This window comes from Cyanistes caeruleus, chromosome Z (assembly GCF_971803275.1).
Source record: "Cyanistes caeruleus chromosome Z, bCyaCae1.hap1.1, whole genome shotgun sequence".
In the NCBI taxonomy this organism is placed as follows: Eukaryota; Metazoa; Chordata; class Aves; order Passeriformes; family Paridae; genus Cyanistes; species Cyanistes caeruleus.
The window spans coordinates 47,738,270-47,762,735 of NC_141732.1; the positions used below are offsets into that span (position 1 = coordinate 47,738,270).

Genomic DNA, 24,466 nt, shown 5'->3' on the forward strand with positions numbered 1-24,466 from the left:
AGTGAAGTGTAAAACAAAGAGGTGAGATTTTGTTTGAAAGTCTCGCTACACCCAAACCAAGACAGACCTCAAGTCTCAGTTCTTGTCTGTTTCTGGAACATCACCAAAAAAACTGGCTAGGAAAGCAACAGAATGACTGAATTATTTCATAGACATACAAGCTTAAGGTACTAAATTTTAAAGCTACATGTAGGAAAAGGATCTCAGGGATCTTTTATCCTAGGAATAAACCTTTATTTTTCCAACTAATCTTTTTTCCAACTAATTAATCTGATTCATTCTGGGAAATGTAACATCCAAAAGCATGGCACAGGGCCTAACTATATGCAAGTAAGTAACTGCAGCAGGAATTCACTCTAGCAACTTACAGACACTTTGATTCAACAAGCAGTGGACAAGTAGAAAGGAATGAGGCTGGAGGGCACAGAAATACCAATCACAAGGACAGTGGCAGACAAACAGTAGAGCACACACCTATCTTCCTCTTCACCAAACAGCATTTAACTACTTTCCCTAAAAACAACACTGAAAGAAATACACAGACAGACACAAACATTCATCAATGAATGCTCCTTGAATGCTCCGACTATGACGTAACAATTTTATGCATACACTAACAAGCCTGACATAAGAGTTACACATTTCACCCTTTCAAGGGATGTACTCTTCCTGTACATACTGAGTTCACTCAGCATGTCAGACAGGCTCAGAAGTAAAATATCATTTCACACTAGTTCTTTATTAAAATAATAGAAAACAGCATAAATTTACCTTCAGACTGTATATACATGTCTTGCCTGAGCTCTGCTTTTGTATGAACACAATGGAATTCACAGAAAAAAAAAACCCAAAAAAACACAAAGAAAAAAGATTGCTCTAACCATCTCTTGCACATAGTTGCAAAGCAGGACAAACAGCAGGGGGAGAATATGCATCATTGCTCAGAGAGAAAAGACTGCCATGATGTGTTAGGTGTGACACCCTAACTAGATCTGTCTACAACAAAATACAAAATAAATACTATTTTCCAAATGCAATCATCTTAGCCAACGACTTGCCTATTTTGTTTACAAAATCTCCCCAGGCATTCAAGTTCCTAAGGTTGTGAGAGACATGAAGTAAACATATGCTAACCAAGTTGCTTCCTTAAAGGCACATGCTGAAGGCTGATTTTTCAGGAATTCCTTTGAGAAAACACTCCCTGTAGAAATTCTCCCTTTTGTAAGAACTTAATGAAGTTTAACAAATTAGTCAAAATATAACTTCACACTGTAGTGTCTCTTCTTGTGGTGCCAGTCACACAAATGGGAAAAGATTATGTTAAAAATTAGTTTCACTGAAGACCACTGGAATGCAGATTAGATGATGAAGACGAGCAGAACTTAGACTGTGCTAGCTTAATTATACAGCTTGAATATAACCCTTAAGAGTGAACTGTCTTGCCATGAAGCTGCTTTCATTACTCAGATTTCACTATCTGTCTCCCCCTGAGTGGACACTGTTTCCCAGTAAGCACGTAAATTGTAGGTCAAAACCAGGGTATGTAGGCCTCATGCCCAAGCATTTAAGCTTATAAATGAAAATAACTAGAAGTATTACATATATACATATATATATGTATATACATATATAGATGCACGATTTTTACTCCGTACCATTTACTTAATAATTAAGTAGGGAGAAAAATACACATTCTTTATTTTGCCATAGTTATAACAGCACCCCACAACCAAGCTCTATTTTCTACAGTAATTAGTTCTACAATGTCCTTATTTATTTTTAAATTTTATCTTTTACCACAAGCATCTTCTGAAGTCATAATTTTCAGATCAAGCATGTTAATGTTTCTGGATTTGGACTAGGTTTTTTCTATAAATTAATTCTGTGTTTTTCTATCATCTTTCATAAAACTGCAGCAGAGTACTTAATTTCTCATATTTTATCAGCTTCTCCTCTCTCTCTCCCAGCTTTTAAACTAAAACATTATTGTTCATTTTAAAAAGACAAGTTTACTAGAAGACTGACTCTTTGTTTGATGTATTCTATACAGAAACACACAATAAGCAATACAGATTCAAACAGGACTTTTTAAGAAGTTTTCTCACATCTGTTTTCACCATCATCTGTGAAGAATAAGATTTTACCATTATTGAAGGAGGAACTGAATTGCAATAGAAATCTCACCCAATGTCAGTAAGGGGTGGTTTGTCCCGGCCTCTCTTGTAGCAAAGAAATAGTTCAGGACTTTTTAGACTTCCATAGTTTAAGTTGGCTTGGAGGGCTGTAGGGGTGGCCTCGATACAGGTATATCCCTCTGGGACAGTTTCACCAGCTGATTTAATTATCACAGCAATGTCAGTAATTGGAGCCTTGGGACCGGTTGACTTAGTTTCATGTCGGCTGATTTCTTGGTCCAGGAGGGTTGCCGTGTCTGTATCAGTGAGCCCTGCCACTACGAAATAGTCAGCCACTCGTGGACCTTTGTCTTCTATCATGGTTATGTCAGTATTTCCTGGGGAAAAAGAAAGAGAGAGAAATCAAACACTGCTTTAAAGCTCAAACCCTTCTCTCTACAACTATGAGGATGTAGAACTTCTGAAAAAAACTTTTGCAAAGAGAAAAATTCCTATATACAGAGTTCATGAAAATTCTATGGAAATTGCAAAACAAACTTTGACTTTTGCTGCACAAAAAAGATCCTGAATGACACCATGGAAAATCAGATTTCAGTTCTAGCACCACAGCAGTAATGTTTTAGCACAAGGAAGTTTAAGTGAGATACAGGATAACTCAAAGCTCTTAAGACAGCAGCTACACAGAAAATTGGTCATGTTATCTATCAGACTGTCCAAGAGCTTCACAGGCTACATCCTGATGTAGGTATCCCAATCTAAAACCGTCCATATTTTTCTGCCATTGTTTGTGAGGAATTTGACCATAGAATCATGTTGTCTGTTTGTTTTGTTTTTTTGACAGAGAAAGAACAATTGCAAGTACTGGCTCACTACTTTATCTTCCGCATAATTCATCTATTTTGCTTTATAACATAAACCTAACAGTGCAATCTTGAGACATTCAGCTGGCAACTATAACATCTGGAAGTCATTTACACAGATCACACATCCAAACCCACATTTCATCAGCTGATCAGGCAGTACACATCACTGCTCAGCTGCACATTCCAGACCTGGAAAGAGTTGTTCACCAAGCATATGATGTTAAAGCAGTGAAACCTAAGTTTCTATTAAGAACAAACCTAGCTGCCAGCCCATGCTCAAGTACCTCAACTACAATTTCAAGTACCCAAATCTCATTAAATCATTTATTTTTACAAGATGACTAAGACATATTTAAACAGCAGCAGTCAAGCAATGAACCTGAATACTGTTATACCTCTTCAGGAAGCTAAGTATGACATTCTTCTTGATCTCCGTGTTTCCATCACCAGATTTCTGTGAATCCCATATAAAAAGCTAATGAGTAAGTCTGGTTCCCATCTTTAAAAACAAGACTGCCACAGCTGCCAAGGTCCCACCTACCAAGGAGCAGTGGTTCATGGGTATTACCACCAAAATAATTAGTGCACCAATACTGAGAAGTATCTTGTGTTCAGAATGCCCAAGTCTGGTGACTGCAGAAACACTGGCTTCCGCTGAAAGAAAGGTGATTTTGTGAAGGCAGTAAAATCTTGTTCCCTGCAACCTGATGTATGGTCCTGTTCTTATTCTGCTCTTTCTTACTGACATCATATTCAAGAGTCATTTTTGATCTTCACAGTACCCAAGACTTCTAAGACTTTTGATAGTTAAGTGTAGTAATACACTTAATTATCAAATAAATACTCATCTGAGGCAAAAATCAGTTATCCATACTGCATATTTACTACGAAATTTTAGCATAAGATTTTACAACTTGGGTGCCAAACACAATATTGCAAGCTACTGTAGCATGAGATCAAAGTGTTGTACTTCTGTATTCCAACTACAGTTTTTATTTTCTTACATTGAAATAACTTTACAAATCCCTTCACACCTGAAAGGTGATGTATCTACACCCCTTAAAATATTTTTCCATAATATTTTTCACTGTCACTACAATGTTCTCTGAGCACTTTGGCTAACATCTTTGGAGGACAATCCATAAGGAGACACGGAAGAGTTTGGCTCCCTTGCAAAGGAGAAAGCCATGGGACATGGCTATTAACGTGACCGTATTTATGCCTGAAACATGTGGATGCCATATCAACAGGAACAATAAAAGGTTTATTCAATTTGTCAGGTCATAATTTCCTTGTTCTTCAGGTGCCTAAGTCTCCTGAAGAACAAGGAAATTACTCCAGAGCCATAGCTACCCGTGAAGCTCCTGTCACCTTTAGGTACAAAACTTGCCCCAGTTTACTACTGCTGTCATAAAAGGCACAAAATCAGCAATAAAATGCCTTACAGCTAAGCAAGTCAGCAAGAAACACAGGGGGAGTGGTTTCAACTTCATCTCTAGGTCTTCAGTTAAAAGGTCCCTTCTCACACTGCCACTGCTCGTTTCCACCTTCACGTCTGTCCGGAACTATAGTTTGTGCAACCGCATAATGAACTGGAACAAGAAACTGCTCTGGCTGAATGCTAACCTGGCAGAGACTTAGTGTTTAACCAGAGCGGTTCTCCAGTGATTGCCTGTGTCAGCACAAAAGCAGCAGCAGTATGACCCTTTCAGTAGCAGCACTGACTTACTCTGAATTAATCATAAAACTGAGAAGTCTAATGTGTTTCAGTTTGCCTCTCCAATGCTTGGAACTGTTCACAGAATTATAAAAAAAAAAAAAAAAGAAATAAACCATCCACTCTCTGCTCCTCTTAAAAGAAAGTCCTGGGCTAGAATATCTTGCAATCTATAAAATACCATTTAAGTTGAAATCAAATTAGTGGAAAAAGCTGACAAAAATAGCAAAATTGTTTGGCATCCTATAGTTTTTTATTTATTTTAACATAAAACCTTTGTAAAATATTGCAGCTTTTTATTAACATTCATACAGCTCAGTATCATGTTCTCTCATTGCAACATTAAAATCATGGCCTACATTGACTTTTAGCACACAGAGCAGGGAAAAAAAACAAACAGTAATAATAACAGCAAATGTCAAAAACCTCACTTGAGTTTATATTTTTAATCACAGCTCAAGTTCCTGGAATTGCACTAATGTTATCCTCAAATATGCTTTAAAGGGAGAACTTAATTTTCCTGGGAAAACAGAAAGAGGAAAATTTAAAAGTACCTGAAAAAGTAAATACTAAGATTTGGAAAGTTAGAATGCAAATGAAGAGAATCCATGACTAAATTTTTATCAGTGAGGATCAATAAAACTGTAGCAACTAGTTGCTAAGGAGCATACACTTGTATCTCCTTGTGTACATTACACTTTTCTCTTAGCCATGGCTATGTTTTATCTCATAGAAACTCTGTGTAATATGTGGCAGGCAAAAGTCAGTCACCAGACAATTCAGCTGAGATACTTGGCACAAAAGCTTTGTATGTCAGCACAACATTTAGTGAGTTTTTCAAAATGTTCCGAGTCTCTCAAAACAGCTCCTTTTCCACAAGGATAAGTAAGGTTTTGAATAAGCACTATAAGTCAGCTCTTCAGGAATTTGTTCTCCAGTTTCAGAAAGACTTAAGGAAACACAATCACTCAAAAGAGACATGAAGGTAATAGCTCTTAATTAAGCCATAGTGATCTTCACTAATGCAACAATTTTAGAAACATAAATAGAAAAAGAATTAGCAGATAGCCACCAAAACAAATAGAAACAGCAGAATTTGTCAAGTCCAAAGACACTCTGCCTTCTGAACTGCAGGAAAAAGAAATCCCATAGGATTTGTGGGGAACAAGACGAATCCACTATTATTTTCCATTATTTTTGTGATGACTCATACAAGAACAAGTATGAACACTGCTCCTCTTAGCAGACAAAGGAACAAACATTCTTCTAAGAGCCCATCTATTCTAAGTTTTATCAAAGCAACTTTTCCCAAGAAGAACTTCAAAAGCTACTGTCCTCCCTCCATTTTCTATGAGCACAGTTCTGTACATCACAAGACTAAGAGAAAACCTCAACATGTAGAAAAATATTGGGATTTCTATTATAACACACAATAGTGTGTTTCCTTGCAGGAAAAAACCTAAATGCAAAAAAAATTTCTAAAATTAAAAACTGCTGTCTTTATGCTGGACAATGGCAATGCAGGATTTGTTGAAAAAAAAGGTAAACATACAAATTCCATGAAAGATTTTGTTTTTGAAGGCTACAAAGATACTCCATTTTAAGCCAAATAAGCTGAAAAAAAATTGGGAATTCCTTTTTAAGAACATGAGAAATGCTGTTTGAGGCATTGCAAACTCAGTGTCCATGTGGACCCACACACGTTATGAAAAAACTTTTCAAGTGAAGTTAGTTTTCCAATTTATTCATAGTCCACAATAGGAAAGTTTGCTGTGAGCAGTTTAGGAGCAGAACTACTTTTTTTAAATAAAGGAAGGGAAAAAAAAAGAAAAAAGTATTCAGAATAAAAGATACACTTTTAACTGCGACCCCCCAGCCCCCCATGTTTTTCTAGAAGGAATTCCCATGGGCAGTAATTAGTTTTGTAGATGAAAAATAAAGCCAGCCAGCACAGACCACACTTTAAGGCACTTAGTACATGTAGCCTAAGATGAGATTTGTTCATCAAAAATATGCAGCAGTGAAGAAAATAACATCTTTTTAATGCTAAATGCCAGAAACATGACAAAGTGTTCTCTCCCACAGTTCACTTAAGGCTGCTTTAAGAACGTAATGGTCTTTCTCACAATCAAAATGCAATTTTGTAATTTTTCATGAAGTTCTAGCAAAAATAATAAGTTCAGTTGCTATTATCTTCAAAAAGGTCACCGACCTTTCTTAAGGAGAGGTTTCATAGGGAAATTGCCTTAGTGAAAAGGATCTAAAGGTCCAGTTAGTTTCTGTAAAGGTGTCAAGTGTCAAATTATCCTTTAAAATTAGACTAGAAAGTCAGCATAAGTCTACCAAAAAAGGGTACAGTTAAATGCAGTTTTTGACAAGAAAAGTGTCCTAAAGAAAAGGAAGCATAAGATTTGTGAAACTGTGTGGGAACAGACAGTGGTCAAATAAGAGACTTTTAGGCTTCAGGCACTAGCTCGAGCCTATGGGAAAGTCAAGTACACAATCTTCTCACTCTGGCCTGAGAAATCATAAGGAGGAATCCAAACAGTCCTTAGAGAAGGAAAACAACCTTTGCAGGTGTTGTTTGTCACCTTGTTGTTTTCTTGCAAGAAACAGTCAAGGGGTGTTGTTCCTAACTGTCCAATGATGGTGATGTGTTGGTTTGATGACCATTGAAAGCTTCACCTTTTTGGACTTTCTCAGAACTGTCTATAAAAGAAGATCTGGAAGAATAAAAACTGCTCTCTTTTGCAACTAAAGGTATAGTCCATGTAATCACTATTGCCACTCCTAATACAGGGCAATAAAACTGTGTACATAAGCAGCCAAGGGAAAGTTTTTGTTACAACACCAATCTGATAATTTGCATACAAATACTAACACCTTCAATTAACAAGAAGGCGGCATTCTTGGAAAAGTGTGTGTATTTACTCACTCCAGAATAAGACCTGGATTCAGAAATTGCTGCTTTTAAGGCTCATGTGCAGGCAAATCCTTGAGTATTGCCTACTCCTTTCAGCTCTTGGTAAGAAGTGTCACAAATGCTGTTATCTTGACACACAAAACCAACAAAATAAACTTACGTCTAGAGTGTGTGTGGATATCAAGGAGAATTTTTTCAGTCCACTCCTAACTGGAATGCTAGACTTATGTGTTCTCAAGAAAACCCAGCACAAGGCTCAGGAGGCCAACTAGGATAGCTTTACTCAGAAGAATCAAGCTGGTCTTAAAAGTCTTGTATTTCCACTTCAGTGCGCACTCTACTACCTGAAAAGATAGTAACATTTTCAAGTGATTAATGGCCAACACATGACACTGCAATTTATTAAACTTGCATCTTCTTTCGCATACTGGCATCACCCACAAACTACAATGTCTGGAAACTACTACTTAAAAAGTACTTGCTGTGTGGAAGCCTGTAATATGCATACACAAATGACTGAAGAACTTAGAAAGATGAGTTCTTTCCTTCATAACTAGAAATATTTTTGTAACCAGACTGCACAGGAAATGAGTTTTATTCCAGACTGAAGAATAACTTCAGCACTTTTTGTTCACTGGGGTTGAAACATCCATTTTGTAAACAGCCTCCACAGTTAGAATTTTAAGCAAGGCAGATGTTAAAATTAACTCAGGACTTCTGTACAAATATTTAACTTAGCAAGTGAATTATACTTCTACTGCTACTACTTATACTACTGCTATTGGCAGTAAAGAAGGTAAAAAAATGCATATGCACTCTGCTCTGACATTTACTTTAAAAATGAACTGATCTAAAGACCCCTCAAAACATTGAATTCACTAAGATTATTTAAGAGAGAAAGACATTACTGGACAGATAGAAGACAGTGCACTAGGAGGCCACCTACACGACTAGGAAAACTTACTGGCTACAATCTGTGTAAGAGAGAAGCATTACTATGTTTCTCAACCACAGCCCTAGGCAAAACTTCACAGACAACACAATGACTATCACAGGCACCTCACTCCTTGATACAGAAATACAGCTGTCTGACCAAGTCTTTATAGAGGCAACTTTCTCCATTATTTCCAATGAATTTAGGAGAAGAGAAAAAGGATATACAGACTCTGAAAATACAGAAACTTTCCCTGGAGTGCTAAAGAAGGGAGATATTCTTTATTCACACAGACCATTGTTTATCTTGTATTGAGATTAAATAGTACTATTTGTGAAGGAATGGGAAGAACACTATGTTTCTCCTTTGTATAAAAGAATCTTCATTGATGCCAGTTAAATCTTTATTTAATAACAAAACTACCAGAATTTCTTTTAACCAGTGAATTTGGAAGTGTGCCTTAAAACACATAAAATGTATTACATAGTATGCACATACACCTCAGACAGTAAGTAACAAGCAAGAGATATTTCTTGAGATAAACAGTATCCGCTATCTGTTCAAGCTGAAAAGAGAAAAAAAAAATCAAACAAGATTTGTAATTGCCTTTAAATATATGTGAAGAAGTTCAATTTGAAGAAGTTAAATCACTGTCATACCCAGCAAAGAGATACAGATAGGCTGCATTAAGCCTTCAGCTTGTCACTCTTTCTTCTGCACACATTTCAAATACCGGAACCACAAAATTATATGGGTTGGGAGCAGATTGATCTTATACATCATCTAATTCCAACTTCCCTGCCATGGGCAGGACAACTTCCATTAGACCAGGCTGCTCACAGCCCCATCCAAAGTGGTCTTGAACACTTCCAGGGAAATGACATCCACAGTCTGGATACCATGATTCTCTGGGCAAGCTCTGCCTCACCACCCTCATTTAGTCATACATACAATCTAAACTCTTCTTTTTTAAGCCTAAAATTAATTTAAAAATTTAAGCCTCTTATTCTGTGACCTGCAGGCCTTAGTAAAAACAAATCTCCATGTCGAATTTCACAACAGTGATAAAGATAACAACATGACAGAGCTGGTGGCAAGAAACAGATGATGACAGATGATAAAAAACAACCAATTTTTGTAGAAGGTGATCCTAAATCAGAACAATTAAGTTTAATCATGTGGAGCAAGAGAAAGTAGAACCTGAAGGCCTGAATGTAGCAAGTTGGATCAGCAGTGAGAATTTAGACACTAAAAACTTGTCTCTAGGACTGCTCATAAAAATCAAATGAAATACAAATGCTAAAGGGCTGTATTACTGTATATAGTGGTTAATATTAATACTGTGAGTATGATTTTTTAAAACTTCACATTACTGAAACACATCAACAATAGTGCTTCCTTTGGCTTTCTTTTACAACTCTTTCTGGCTGTATTCCACAGCAACAGAAAGAACACAGTGAAGGTGGTTCTCAATGCTAACTGTATTCAATAAATCTGCATGATTGTTCTTGTTCTAGTTGCTTCAAGTTTTGTGTCTGTTTAAATGGATTTCAAGACCAGGAAGTTGATAGGTAAAATCACTCTGAAAAGCAGTAAGGAATGCAACTATAGTCTATACTTGGCAAACAAAATTTTATATACTGTTTTGTTTGGTGGGTTTTTTTTCCAGACACGAAATACAGTTATGTTTCTAGCACTCTCATGTACCCACACAGGCTTAAATGTACACAGCAAGTGCTTAAATGTACACAGCAAGTGCAAACAGTCCCCACTATCACCATTTAACAACCAGAACCTACTGCAGCTGGCACTCCAGTTGCTTGTCTGTTTCAGCACACCTTTCACTGCTACTGCTCACATCACTGTGCTTGTCCATATCACACTCACTTTTAAGTAAACCCATTTCTATTGTGCAACTTCAGCTTACCCATGTCACTTTCACAGCAAAAATCAGACCGGCATGCACATTAAGGATAACTTGAAATTACAACAGAATGGAACGTTATAAACTAGACTGTCCCACAAAGTTAAGTGAGTTCAGGAGGAATTAGTGAGCAAGGAAGTTATGAAACACTTAAAATGGCACTTGCAGCACACAGAGAAGTCCCGTAGACATATCTCTAAGTAAGTTCTCTGAAGCACATTTTACAATGTGTAAGAATATAAAGTGTGTTCATATACACACACACATTCACGCACCATAACAAAAGCCAAGGTAAGGTAACATTACTTCCACCTTACCATTAGCACTGTAAAGGGTTAAAATAAAAAAAAAAGTCCACAAATTATTAGCCATTCAGTCAATAGCATGAGAAAAAATTACTAGAAATGTTTTTAAAGACTTCCTTTTTTGGACTGTGTATCAGATTATAATGAAAGTTATTAAACAAAGTAACAGTTACAGTAACTTGACTAAATTATATGAGTGTTAGAAAAAACAGAATTGCAAAAATAACTTCACAGATGCACGGCCCACCCTCTACCTGTCTCAACACAACCAGCTGTGGAACAAGAATGGCTGGATGTCACCCACATTTCAGTCTGAACACGCAAATATGCAAATACAGGACCATTTCTTCCTAGCAGTTTTCAAGTAAAAAATTTGAGAATATTGTAACTGCACGACTCAAATATATTACAACCTACATGGTGATTATCCTATAGAGGCTTCTAACATGGAAAAAAAAACTTAAGGACAAGGATAAAAAAGCTTGCCAATTACATTTTAATGAAGCATTCCTACAGAATGACTTAGGACTGAGTTAATTGAATGTCATCCAGAAAATAACCTGTATCAAGGTCTGGTACTGAAAATAATCTAGACCAGCTTTTTGCATGAGATAGCTAAATTGTCACAAATTTGAACATAGGCAAAGAAAAAAAATGTTGACTCTGCAGCTGCTGTCTGTGCACCTGATTGTTTTCTGACTGCATATGAACACTAAAATCAAGCATAAAATGCATGTGACCGGGCTTGATGGTAAAGTTTTCTAAAAGACTACAAACAGATCAGGCCACTACAGTAGGAAGCAGAACAGCAAATCACCTCAAGCAAGCAGTTTTCATGGAAGCACAGGCACCAAGCCTGGAAAAAATCTGATGACACAGAAGAGCTTTTTTTTCCCCTCTACCTGTACAAAAAACAGTACTCAGAGCAGCAAAGTCCTGCAGACTGTGAATGTTTGAGAACAAAATCACTTCTGCATTAAGCTTTTGGCATGTCAAATACATTTAATACGCTTAATAGAGTTAATACTTAAAAAAAACCCTGTATTATAGAAATTGATTAAATAAATAAATCTTTCAAATTACCATAGTTAGAATCCAAATACCAAAGCCTAGAACACCACAGGTAGGAAATGCAAAGATGTTTTTCACACTTTACATGTTACTCCTACAACAATCAAAGACAACCATCACTTTTAAAAACCTGGACAGGTATTTGGTGTCTGTTATTGGCAACTTGTTACCAACATTTCCATGAGAGCCACTAAAAAATACACCATTCTTAAAATGGGATACAGGTGTCTGTGTTCTTCCAACGTAGACTTCCTTTCCAATTTGCTTGGAGATGATGCAAAAGTGCACATCACAGGAAGAAGAGGTGGAGATGAAATAAACTGACACTGCAAATCCAGTATTGTCATAAGTGACAAATAAACATAGCAATAAATAACTAGTTTTCTCAATCATATACGATTAGCCATTTACACATCAATTTTGCTGCTGAGAAGTCTTACAGCTTTTCATGTTTTACAAAAATGGAGAACATTTTGGCCTTAAACAAAATACATTATTGTTCCCCATAACCTTGAATTTTCTTTGCATTTGCTATGTTTTCTGTCCTGTATACAAAGATTATCAAAGGAAGTGAGGCAACTAGCCACAAATTTTCAGGTTTATATTTAATCAATTAAAATTAGTTGGAAAAGCAATATACTAACAATTTAAGGTTCTGCCTTAAGAAATAGAACTGTGCTTTTTGTCTGATTTCTTTATGATTGCCAGCAAAACCAGATACCAGTGCTACTAAACAGTGGGGCAATGATCTGATGATATAAACGCCTGTATCAAACACAACAAAGCTTTCAGAAGAAAAGTTTTGTGATAGCAAGTTTAATAGCTACTTATGAATTAAAAATGGCTGAAAATATCACTACATGAATAGACCCTGTAATTCAGGACACTCAGGGGTCTGTAAATTTCCTCCTGAGAAAAATTCTAAGTTGAGCAAAAAAACCCACAAAAATCTCCATCCACCCATAAAAAAACCCAAAAAACAACCAAACAAGAAAACCCCCACAAACAAAAACAAACAGAAAAAAACAACCAAACAAAAACCACCACCAACACAAAACCAAAACAAAAAATCCCCTAAATCTAAGAAATACCCAACCTATTCCAGAGCATCCAGGCTACTTCTACCATATTAATATTCAACAGTTTAAGCTTTCCTATTTAACAGTAATTTCAAGTTGTCCAATGGTATAAAAATTGGAGCACTTATAGATATGTGAGGCCAAAACTCAAACTGACCTACACAGTCTTAAGAAGCAGCTGGAACCAATGAAGACAAGTTTGGTACCAGTAAGTTATGTCCTATTGCCAAGGACAGAAAACAGAAATGGAAAAGATATGAGACAGGAAGAATGATAATCAGCAAGCAGTCCAGCTACACTCTAATAAACCAGTTTAATCTTGTTTCATCAGTGTTGTACCCAAACTATTCTTTCATATAACAGAAGATGGCAACTACTCGAAGGACTGCAAAGAAAACAGTTTGAAAGAGAAAATTTAACAGCAATAATAATAACAACATAGTTCTCAGAGCAAGAAAAGTACTTTATAAAATGCACTTACTGCCCCAGTTGAAAGCTTTAAAGGTTAGCCATGCTCAGTATTATGTAATGAGTGAAACATCTGCTGCCCTGGAAACATTCTTTGTTAGAGAACTCTTTCTGTAATTGGAAACTCCTTTGGAAAAAGGCCAAATATAGTAGCCTGAAACAAAAACAAAACAGCAAAGAAAAAGTCAAGAGACAAAAAGTCCAGTGGTTGAATTTCTTCTGGGAGCCCAAATCTCCAACATTGCTTTTTGTAGTTATTTTGGTGCCTTTTTCTGGTTGGGGTGAGTGGGGACTATGATTTGAGAGGTAAAAGGAGAGAAAAAAGAATGTTCCAAATATTATCCAAGTAAGCGATAAGAGTCAGAGATATTCTCTTTCTTTCTGCTCTCTCTACTAAACATTGAAATAGTTAAGTATTGACATTGAAATTATTTTGCCAGAATCTCCACAACCAGAGATCTGCCAGATCATAGAATCATGGTTTGACTTGATTTCTGCCAGCCATCTACAACACAATCAGCCATATGTCACTTGAAATCATCATCTAAGAGCTCTACAAAACCAGAGAGAAAAGCCCACTCACAGGTTTTGAAGAACACAATTTTCCTCGATTTTATCTTTTGGTAAAGAAACTGCAGGAAGGCATCTTTCTTTTCTTTCCTTTCACTGACAGCTTCACCACACCAAACACAGGCTGCTGCACTAATACATTCAGAGCCCCGCAGCCTATCCCCACCCCACTGAACTCTTCTTGCGCCTATCAAGAGGTAAGATTCCCTTTTCTGGTTGGCCTATCATGACCAGCCTCAAACCACTCGGCTTCAGCATTTTCTTTCTTCCTCAACTGCTTTTCAAGCCTTGTGGGAGCTTATTAACACTTCAGAAGTCTGTCTTTTAATCCTCTTGCCAACTCCTCATTAAGAAACCCTTGTTTGCCAAGATGTCTCAAAATTAAGTCCAAACCATACACTTGACAGCAGTAAGAATATTCATGCTTTTGGTCTTAAGTAGTAGCAGGGTACTGCTTTCACAGATATATATGGCAATAAATATTTTCCTCAAACATGAAAAAAAGCTATCAAGGGTAGCAAGCTTGAGATTCTCTGTCATGAAGTCCTAACACACACCAGACATGATAAATGTGACGTCTGACATTACACCTATTTTGAGCCTTCTTTTAATATCATCATATGACACTCAAAATACCTATACTGTATTACACAACACACCATGGAGTTCTCAGACCAAATAGTTCCAGGATACTTGATTTTCTGGGATAAACTGTACAGATTTTAGGCAGTAGAAGAAGTCAAATCAATTGCCAAGAGCATATAATTAACTTCTGTCTTAATTTAACACACACCCTTGTCTTGCTATTTAAAATATTCTTCACACTTGTTTTCATGTTTTTGTGTTTTTTGATTGTGTTTTGACACACAATATATTTCTAGAATTAGTAACTGATTTAGTAATATGTTTAAAATAAAACCCCCTGGTTTCCTAAAGCAGGCTACAACTATCATGAATACAATTCGCAATTGTTAACATTCCTATTTCCAATTTAACTATTTAGGAATGAATTAATTTGATTTACTTAGAGAACTGATCACAAACTTTACCAATTTTCTTTTAAAATCCCAGGATTTGATCCCACAAGACTTACAAAACAGCACAGTCCCAATGCTCATTTGCTGTGGCATGCACAAAACGTTTGAGCCGCCCTGCATTCATTTCTCTGCACAGGGTGGAGTGGAGAGTGGAATTCATAATTTCCTCCTTTGCAAAAAATGAAACCAAAACAAAAAAACCAACAAACCAACCAAAAAAAAAGCCCCAAGCCCCATAACAACAAAACCACCAAAACAACCCCCTCAAACCCACCCCCACCAAACCGAAACCCAAACAAAAAACAACCAAAAAACCAGACACTTATCCCAGCCCTCACAATGTGCTCCCAAGTATTCAGCAGTGGAATGTCCTCACTGTCCTGCAGTGATACTGCTCCACTGTACACATTACCATATTGCTGGCTCTTGGAAAGGACAGGCGGGATGACAGTTGTGGAGCCAGAGGATTTACCTTAGAGATGGGCTACCATCATTTTAGTCCCTGCTCAAAAGAGAGAGAATAACCCTGTCCTCTATGGTAGCTTCAATATTTTACACTCTTTTTTTTTAACCTCTACCAAGTCTAGGGCAGTATCAATGCTCCACGGAGACAAGGGAAGTAGGAATATAAATGGAGTGATATTACTTTTACACTTAACAACCTGGACAACTCAAATGCAAAGTATTTCAGCTCAGACATTCAAACCAGAAAGCATGCCAGTTAATGGTGAGAATCTTAAAAAGGTACAACGGACAATTAGACACTTGAGGATCAAAGCAGTTTCCCTCCTCAGATCTGTGAATCATCTGGCTACTAATATAACTAGAAAAACATTCAAAATTAGAGGAGTGACTGAGTAAATAAGATCTTTTATTCCCTAGCAGAATCAGTTGGATCAAAAAGACTAAGAAGAGGTTTTGAGATGTACAGTGCATACACTGTACATCTGAATCTCAGAGAAGGAAAAAGAAAATCTGTAAACATCTTTGAACAGGATTTGTTCTGTTCTCTTTAAAATAAACTGAAAAGTTACATTAGTCATGACATTCACAGCGAATGAGTCATCATAATCCAAAAGAACTTCAGGCATTCACATATAATTATTTAGGAGTAGATTCCTACAAACAAAGTTCAAAGCAAAAATGCAGCAAAGTATATGTATCAGAGCTTGAAATGACGCTGCCTTTCAAGAAAGCATGGATTTCTTTTCAGAAAGTTTGTGTACCATACCTTTTTTCAAAGGTGAACTTGCTATTTCATCTACCCAATCCTGAATGATATACTTCTCTCTTTATTCTGTGTTAGGTACACCTGGTTTATTCCCAGAATTGTACTAGCATAGCCAGAAGTCCACAAAAGAATTCTGCTCTTCAGTCATACAGGAATTCTGATATAAGCCCCTGTGAAAGTACAACCACTTGCAACCACTAGCAAAACAAATTTTTGGTTTGCAAAATCTGTTCTACTTACGGCTTGAGATTTTCTTACACCTGCACAACTCCAGGTTTGCATGCATTGTTGATTAATACTGGAAAACTTAAGTGGTATGTCTATACTTTATTCACAAACAAAATGAACGGTCTTGTACAGACAGAACTACTACTTACTTATTTACTACTATGACATAACAAAAAGTGAAAAGGAAAAAAGCTAAGGAAGGATGTATCCCTAAGGTTAAGCAAAAAATTAAGGCCAGAAAATATTCAGGTCTTTCACTGATAATTCTAACTACAAGAATTCACTTTGAGTCAAATAAACATTGTACAGGAGACATATATACTTTCCTTTTCTGGTTTTTGCGAAACTTTGAGGAAACAGTAACACATTTATGCAGTTACAAAGTTTTATCTTTTACATCCTGATGACTTTAGAATATTCAGAACTGAAAGCAAACTTGGATGTGACCTGTAAGAGGCAAACTGCTCCCAAGCACTAGCAAACCCCATCACAGTGGCTTCATGACTTTGAAACCTTATAATAAAAGTACTTGCACTCTTCCTACTCCTGCCAAATCCAAATTTTACTCTTAAATCTATGTGGCAAAAACTAAAACTAAACTTCATAGGGTTAGCCTTCCCATATTCCTTCTGCAGGAACTGGAAGAGGAGCTTCAGGTGGTAATTGAAGGCACATAAAGTTAGGCTTTCATTGGAAATTACCCCCTAAAAAGAAGGTGGTGGACAACAGGGGAAGAAGAAACTTGAGCCTCCCTAGGCTAAAATTAACTTCTGTCAATATTGCTCTTCAGTCACATCTTTGGCAGCTTCAGCACTCTAACTGGTACAAGACACATGTTTTACATACATTAAATATTTCTCAAGTTATCCATCTCCTTGAAAGCATTTCCTCTGGCAAAGACACAGCTTATTATGTAGGATTTCTTTCAAGAAAACCTGCAAAAGGTATTATCTATGCCACAAAAAAAAAAAAATCCACCTCAGCATAGTTAAGCTCATATTAACTGCAAACACAACAATTTTCTGCCACTTCCAGCTGGATACCCAGAATTTTACATTCCCACTAGGACCATTAGTTACTTAAAATGTTATTATGAGATTTCAAGCTCAGCTGTGAAACCACAGGTAAAAATGGCTCTATAGCGGAGGCAAGCTGCTGCTGGTATTTCCAAGGACGGCTGACTGATCAGCTATTGAGAACTGGCCACACCGGTTTCCATATTTTGCAATAGTCCCTTTTGATGATTAGAGTAACTAAATGAATAATCTATTGCTGTGACTCAGCATTTTACTTTATATTTCCTTTCTTTAGGTAAGCTTTTCTTAGATCAAGGTGGATATCCTGCAGAAGCTTCAGGGCTTAACCATACAACTACAGGTGCCTTGAATTCTTGAATTTCCTGAAACATTAATTAAGTCCTTGAACTTCTTTTTCTTCATATGCTGCTCATTGGTAGTTGTGTTCTCTTTCTCCCAGCTTCAACCTGCTTTTATCCCTCCCTGGAGCAGAAAAATATACACATTATATAGACGTGGCGGGAGGATATTTTAACCACAAGACTTTTATCTATGTCAGGTTTCTTATTTGTGCGAGAATATAGCTTCTTCCCCAGAGAATAGCAACTAGGGCTGGAGCCATGTTATGTGACACCAGGAAAGCAGCACTTTGTTGCTCAACAGGGAAGGAAAAAAAAAAGTATTGCTTTCATCAGTCAACTCCTCTACATCGCAAAGACTTGCAAAAGGGAAGAGCAGCACTGAAGATGGCATCAGTAGAGAGACTTCAGCTTATGGATTACTGATCAAAGGCTGAAATTAATTATAAAGACAAAGGCTGTCACTGAAATGAGCTGGGTCAGAGAAAAATCAAAAACATTGGGGTTTTTGCCTCTTTGGTGAAAAATGGCTACATTTTGTGGTATACCTGCCTTTTGTTCACCACTGGAAAACACTTTCATTTCAATATGATGAAAGCTTCTGCTCCTTTGGACACTTGTAATTGTAATCTCAGCTTCTGCTGCTAGAACTGAATAAGTTAATTGGCACATCAATCCTTGATTTACACTATTTTTAACATCTTTTAGGCAGCACAGACTCTTGGTTTTTGCTTGAAAAGTATCAAGTCTCTTTAGAGACTTTTTGTGAATAAAGGAAAGGAACTAAGTGTCACTAAATGCAAAGATGAAAGCAGAGTAAGGCAAAACTGGCTCACTGCATTTAACTGAAACAAAGCAAATGGAATGTTTAATGACATGCAAGCCAACATTCAGCAAGAAACTGTGGGTACATTATTACTGTTCTCTCAATCAACTCTGAGATGCTGTTAAAAAAAACAAACAGAAAAAAGTTGCATGATTAAACAGAGACCATAATCATAATCTTAGGAATTCTGAAAACTGTTCTCAAGTTTCCTGTATGCCAAAGCAAACAGTAAACTTAGACCAGACTTAGACCCTCAAAAAGTCTGTAAGCAGAAAGAAAGGGCTATAGTGTGATGGTAACCAAGACAAAACTTTCTGCTCAAACAGAGCTTGGAATGCAGAGCACAGTGTAACTGTACTCCTGAAACTTCAGAATAACTAAGTCTACATGCTCACATTTTGTGACAGATGCACAAAAATTAACTGAACATGAAACAGTAACACTGCACCAGAAATTATGCTGCAGTCCACAAACTGTACTGAACTAAGTCACTTTGGTTCTAAGAACAGAGATCAGAACTGTGAGCCTTTATCTCCACAAATGTGCAGAATGAAACACTCTCATTATCATTACAGGGGTGTAGCATTTCCAATAACACTACCTTTTTATCAGATGGGAAAGAAGCAGCATCACGTTTCTGTACAACCATGGGCAACAGCTTTAACAGAGGGATTATTTTTGTAGCAAACCAGAAATTCCAAACCAGATAAAAAAAAACCTAAAACATTCAGTTTACTGCTTGAAGCACTACAGGAGGAAAACAGATTTCATGATCTAAGTGCAAACTGATTTCCATTTTACAGATGTGAATAAGCAGTATGGACTACTATCTGGCAAGTCACAAGGGAAACAACTTAGTAACTATGACTATGACCCCCAAGAACTATTTTACGGGTCAGCTATGCCAAGATCGCCAGTATTGAATATTATCCAAGAAAGCAGCATGCTGCAGGTGGGCAATCCTTGCCTTGGGATGACTAGCGAGCACAGGAAGAAAAAGATAACCCTCAACAGTGCAAGCTATTCTTAGACAAAAAGACCTGATTTAGAAGTTAAAGGTACTTTTTGTCGTTCAGTAAGAAGACCATGAAACCAATATGAAGGCCACCAAACATTCTAGCACAGTGCTCTATACCTACACCTACAGGTGCCACTGAAATTTATCTGAAAGCTTAACAGAAAGACATAACAGTCAAAATACTATCTTACCTTCTTCTTAGAAGCTTGTCAAAATATCTTTCCTACCAAATTCTACTGAGACTTTTCTCCTACCATATTTTTAAGCAAATCCAGATGGTGTGTCAAGACGAACACTTATTTCTCCTTAAAGCATATCCAGGTAGAATTCCAAAATCAACTCTCCACTGGTCAAACACAGACCTAAAGAAGATCTAAGCTTAAAAAGATACCACTTCTAGAACTACACTATACTATACAGTACTATATATACTATACTACAGTACTATATGTAGCACTGTCACTCCAAACGAGAATTTAATATACGTTGAGTCAGAGTGATAAACATACCAACATTTAATATTCCAATTTTGCTCAAGCTGGTTTTTTGTTTTTAATGAAAACCATATAAAGGTTGATCAGGAAGAAATCACAAACACAATCTCCAAGTAAGAAAAAAAATACGCAAGACATGGTCCAAAAAGACATCATTACTTTACTTTGGGCTATGGAGGGACCAATCTTAACTGAAAAATAAACAGCCAGATGTAACATTATACTTATCCATAAGTATTTATGAAAATGCCCATCTTAACAAGTAAGATTTCTTTTTTTTGAAAAAAAAAACCAACATTGAGATTTTAGCAGTAATTGATGTCAAGTTGTGCTAGTAACTGTTTTAATACAGAAGTCAGAACTCATGTAGGCAAGCTAATATTTACATTTCTGGTTTTTACTAAACTTCCTTGCACTACCCAAGACAGACATGCACTATTAGCATTTCATATCCACTGGAATGGATATGAATGGTAATGGAATGGTAAAAAGCAGCCTGTCAGCCAATTCTCACAGAAAAAAAAATAAAAAAATCCTAAAAACCACTTTCAGTCACATTTATAATACAAACGTTCAGAAATTGTCTAGCAGTTACAGTTTTTTAGTTGGTGTCCTTTGTGCAAAGGACTTGAAATACATATGCTACTATGGCTGGTTAGCAGTCTGGTTAATCACTTAAGTCTGATCATGACTGCTTTTCAAAAAAAAAAAAAAAAAAAAAAAAATTCTTACATTTTCCACACAGATATGAAGTAATTTGCATTCCACCATTATTTTTCCCACAAGAACAAAACATTTACTGCCTTAACTCCTAACATGCCACCTCAAAAAGAGTGATGCAAAAACTTTCACTAACTTTGTGTTTGGTCCACACAAAGAAACAGTCAACAAAACTAACAGCAAATAACTCTCTTTTTATTAACATGTCTATGTGCATGCTCAAATTTACCTAAACTTTAAATTAGTACAAAGTTTGAAAACTTCATAGTAAGCCAAGAAAATATTAGAGAAGTCACACTAACACAACTTACAGGAAAAAAAAAAAAAAAAGTCAAATGAAATGTCCTGCTTGTTTTCCTACCCTCATGCAGATATAAAAGATTAGGCACAGGCATTGTTTGACAGCAGCAGAATAGTCTATGCCTGCAAAGTGTTTGATCTTAACAAGAGAAGTGGACTTAACAGCATTAAAAAGATTGATACAGAAATGACATTAAGTTTAGAATTAATATAATGTTCAGTTTTTGCATTCCTTCTGAGACCGCAGAATCAACAACTGAGTTGTGCTCCAACAGTTTCAAGGACTGGCATTAACAGCACAGTGAATCAGTTTACATCAGATTTAAAACTTCTGTAAATATTTTTTCACTATTTGACACACAAAGCCCTAGCATATCACCAGATCTTTCCGTTCCATAGGCTGTGCAGCAAAGACGCACGAGATATCCTCCGATGACAGTACAGACTGACTAGAGGTTATACAATTAGCTTTTCCTTGTTCTCACATCTTCAGTACTTTAAGTTTCTCACTGATGCGACCAGCTTCCAAAATACCAGCATGACTTGGTCAGGACGACCCCCGTTACCCTAACACACTTCCAACAGCCGGTGACGATCCCCAGTTCGGTACAGACCCCCGCAAGGGTTAAACCCGCTGACGCCGGAGCTTAGGGGAGGAGCCGGGCCGTGGAAAGGGAGAGGAAAATGGAGAAATATAGTAGGGAGCTGCCCCGGGACTCACCTGCAGCGCCTGCCACCTGCGCCGCTGGAGAGCCCCGCGCTGCCGTGGGGCGGCCGCGCCCGACGGGAGCAGGGAAAGTAACAATTGTCATGGTAATAATTATATTGAAAAAGTCCAGAAAGCGCCTCCGCCCCCACCGGCCGCGCAGAGCGGGTTAAAGACGAGACCCGGCGCAGAAGCGCTGCCGGGGCAGGTCACGGCAGGAGCCCTCCCCAGGTACCCAGCAGGCGCAGGGGAGCACCCCGAGCCTCCCTGCCTATCCGGCGAGGAGGGGAGTCCGCTCCGGACGCGTTAGAATGGAAAGAAGGGACCGTGTAATCGGGGGTCGGAGAGAGGCTCCCCCGCCAAGCGCCGCGCCCCGAGGTGGGAGCGGGCGCCGGACCCGGCAGCTCGCCCGCCTCCCCCCGCTCCCGTCTGTCAGGCCGCCTCCTCTGCTCTGTCCTGCCCTGCTCTGCCCTGCCCTGCTCTGCTCTGCTCCCCTCCCTGCCGCCCTCCCTGCCGCCCTCCCTGCCGCGGCCGCTCACCTGCCGCCGGCCCCTGCCCCTGGAGCGCGCCGCCCCCGCCCCGCCGCTTCGCCCCGCGCCCGCCGCCGCCTCAGGAGCCGCCGCACCCGTCACCGCTCCTGTTTGGTGAGGAAGCGGCCACCATGTTACATTCTCCCCCTCCAACGCCTACAGGCGGGTCCAGGGCCCGCCCCGAAAGGAGGCGGCGGCGGTGGCAGCGGGGCCGGGAGCGGCGGGGCCCGGAGCGGCGCGGCGGCGGCCAGGGGGCGCCGGCGGGAGCGGCAGCAGGCCGGGGCTCGGGCACCTGCGGCGGGCTCTCCGGGGAGCCGGCCCCTGCCCCCCCCGGCAGCCGGGCCGGCCCGCCGGGCTGCCCTTGCTCCCGCTGCGGCTTCCGTGAGGTGTTGGGCTGTACCAGGAAAAAAGTAGTAAGAAAGGAAACTTGGTGAATCACAGAATATTCTGAGTTGGAAGAAACCCACGAGGATCATCGAAGTTCAGTCTTAGTCCCACACAGGAGAGCCCCAAGAATCAGAGGGCATTGTCCAAATGCTTCTTTAGCTCTGTCGGGCTCAGTGCAGGCTTCGGGAACCTGTTCCGGTGCCCAACCACTCTCGGGATGATGAACCTTTTCTTAATATCCAACCTAACATCCTTTGATGCAGAATCCTATCATTCCCTCGGGTCCTGTCACTGTTCAGCAGAGAGGAAATCAGTGCCACTTCCTCTCATGAGGAGCCTGTAGACTATGGTGAGCTCTGTCCTCAGTCTCCTCCAGGCTGAGCAGATCAAGTGACCTCAGCTTAACCTTGTATGGCTATGATCATTTCAGCTACCTGCCCCGATGGGGCTGTGCACTTCAAAGGTGACTCTCATCAACCAAATAGTGCTTGTCACATTTTCTGAAAGATATAAAAGTGTGGTGGTATAGACAAGGTCAGAGGAGTTTACCTTGGGTGAAAGGAAGATGGTAGACAGAGTTTTTCTGCATTTTAATGAGGTTTTTGGTGTTTGCAGCATCCTTCTGGACAAGTTGTTCAGCTGTGAGAGAATAAGTCCACAGTGGCTGCAGAGTGAGCTGCAGTGGCTGAAGAACTGACTGAAGGGCCAAGCTCAAAGGGTAGCAGTCAATGTGGCTTCATCTGGCAGGCAGCAGCTCACTGGTGGTGTTTCTCAGCGCCAGTCCTGTCTGACATTTTTTTCTGTGATCAGGAGGCTGGAGTTGAAAGCACATTTAGTGTGTTTCCTGATGATATTAAATTGAGGGGTTGCTGTTGACTCTTTTGGAGAATTCTTTGGATGCAGAGAAATCTGGATATATCAGAGTGTTGTAAAACAATCATTGTCATGCTGTCTAACAATACAAATATCAGATTCAGCACCTGGGCTGGAGGAACAGTGGACACACGTACAGACTGGGAGAGGAGTGTGTGTAGAGCAGCCCTGCAGAAAGGGATCTGGGGGTGCTGGTCTGCAGCAGCTCAGGGCGAATCAGCAGTGTGTGCCCGGGCAGCCAGGAGGGCAAACCCCATCCCGGGCTGCATCAGACACAGCATCACCAGCTGTGACTGGGATCATCCTGCTGGATTCAGCCCTGCTGCGGCCTCACCCTGAGTCCTGTGTGCAGTGCTGGGCCCCACAGCCCGAGAAGGGTGGGAAGAGCCCTGAATGTGTCCAGAGGGCAGGAAAAAAAGCTGGTGCAAGGGCTGGAAGGAACATGCTGAGAAGAGCAGCTGAAGACTCTGGGTTTGTCTGTCTGGAGGAAAGGAGGCTGAGGGGTGACCTTATTGCCCTGAACAGCTTCCTGAGGAGTGCATGTGGAGAGGGAGGTGCTGATTTCTTCTCCGTGGGATGCAGCAACAGGATGTATGGGAATGACTCAAAGTAGAACTAGGGAAGGTTTAGACTGAACACTGGGAAGCATTTCTTTTCAAAGAGGGTGGTCAAACACTGGAACTGACTCCTTAAAGAAGTGGTCAATGCCCTAAGTCTGTCAATATTTAAGAGGGTTTTGGATGGTGCCATCA

General features: G+C 39.0%; 2 protein-coding genes across 11 annotated transcripts in view; one reads left to right on the forward strand and one right to left on the reverse strand.

Annotated features, from left to right (window-relative positions):
- The window catches only part of DENND4C (DENN domain containing 4C), a 72,297-nt gene extending 49,734 nt beyond the window's left edge, over positions 1–22,563 (reverse strand). For 2 of the 4 annotated variants that reach the window (XM_086867579.1, XM_086867576.1), the window contains exons 1-2: positions 21,940–22,457; positions 2,185–2,512 (exon numbers count right to left, since the gene is read on the reverse strand). In XM_086867579.1, the coding sequence (XP_086723705.1) occupies positions 2,185–2,512; positions 21,940–22,030 (419 nt within the window). In that variant the 5' untranslated portion in view covers positions 22,031–22,457. The other 2 variants (XM_086867577.1, XM_086867578.1) reach the window with 2 other exon arrangements.
- The window catches only part of PLIN2 (perilipin 2), a 39,342-nt gene continuing 36,767 nt past the window's right edge, over positions 21,892–24,466 (forward strand). For 2 of the 7 annotated variants that reach the window (XM_086867589.1, XM_086867585.1), the window contains exon 1: positions 21,892–22,031. The gene's annotated coding sequence lies outside the window, so the exon portion shown is untranslated. Of the gene's footprint in view, positions 22,156–22,289; positions 22,569–24,466 lie in introns of those variants that run through there. The other 5 variants (XM_086867588.1, XM_086867597.1, XM_086867586.1 and 2 more) reach the window with 5 other exon arrangements.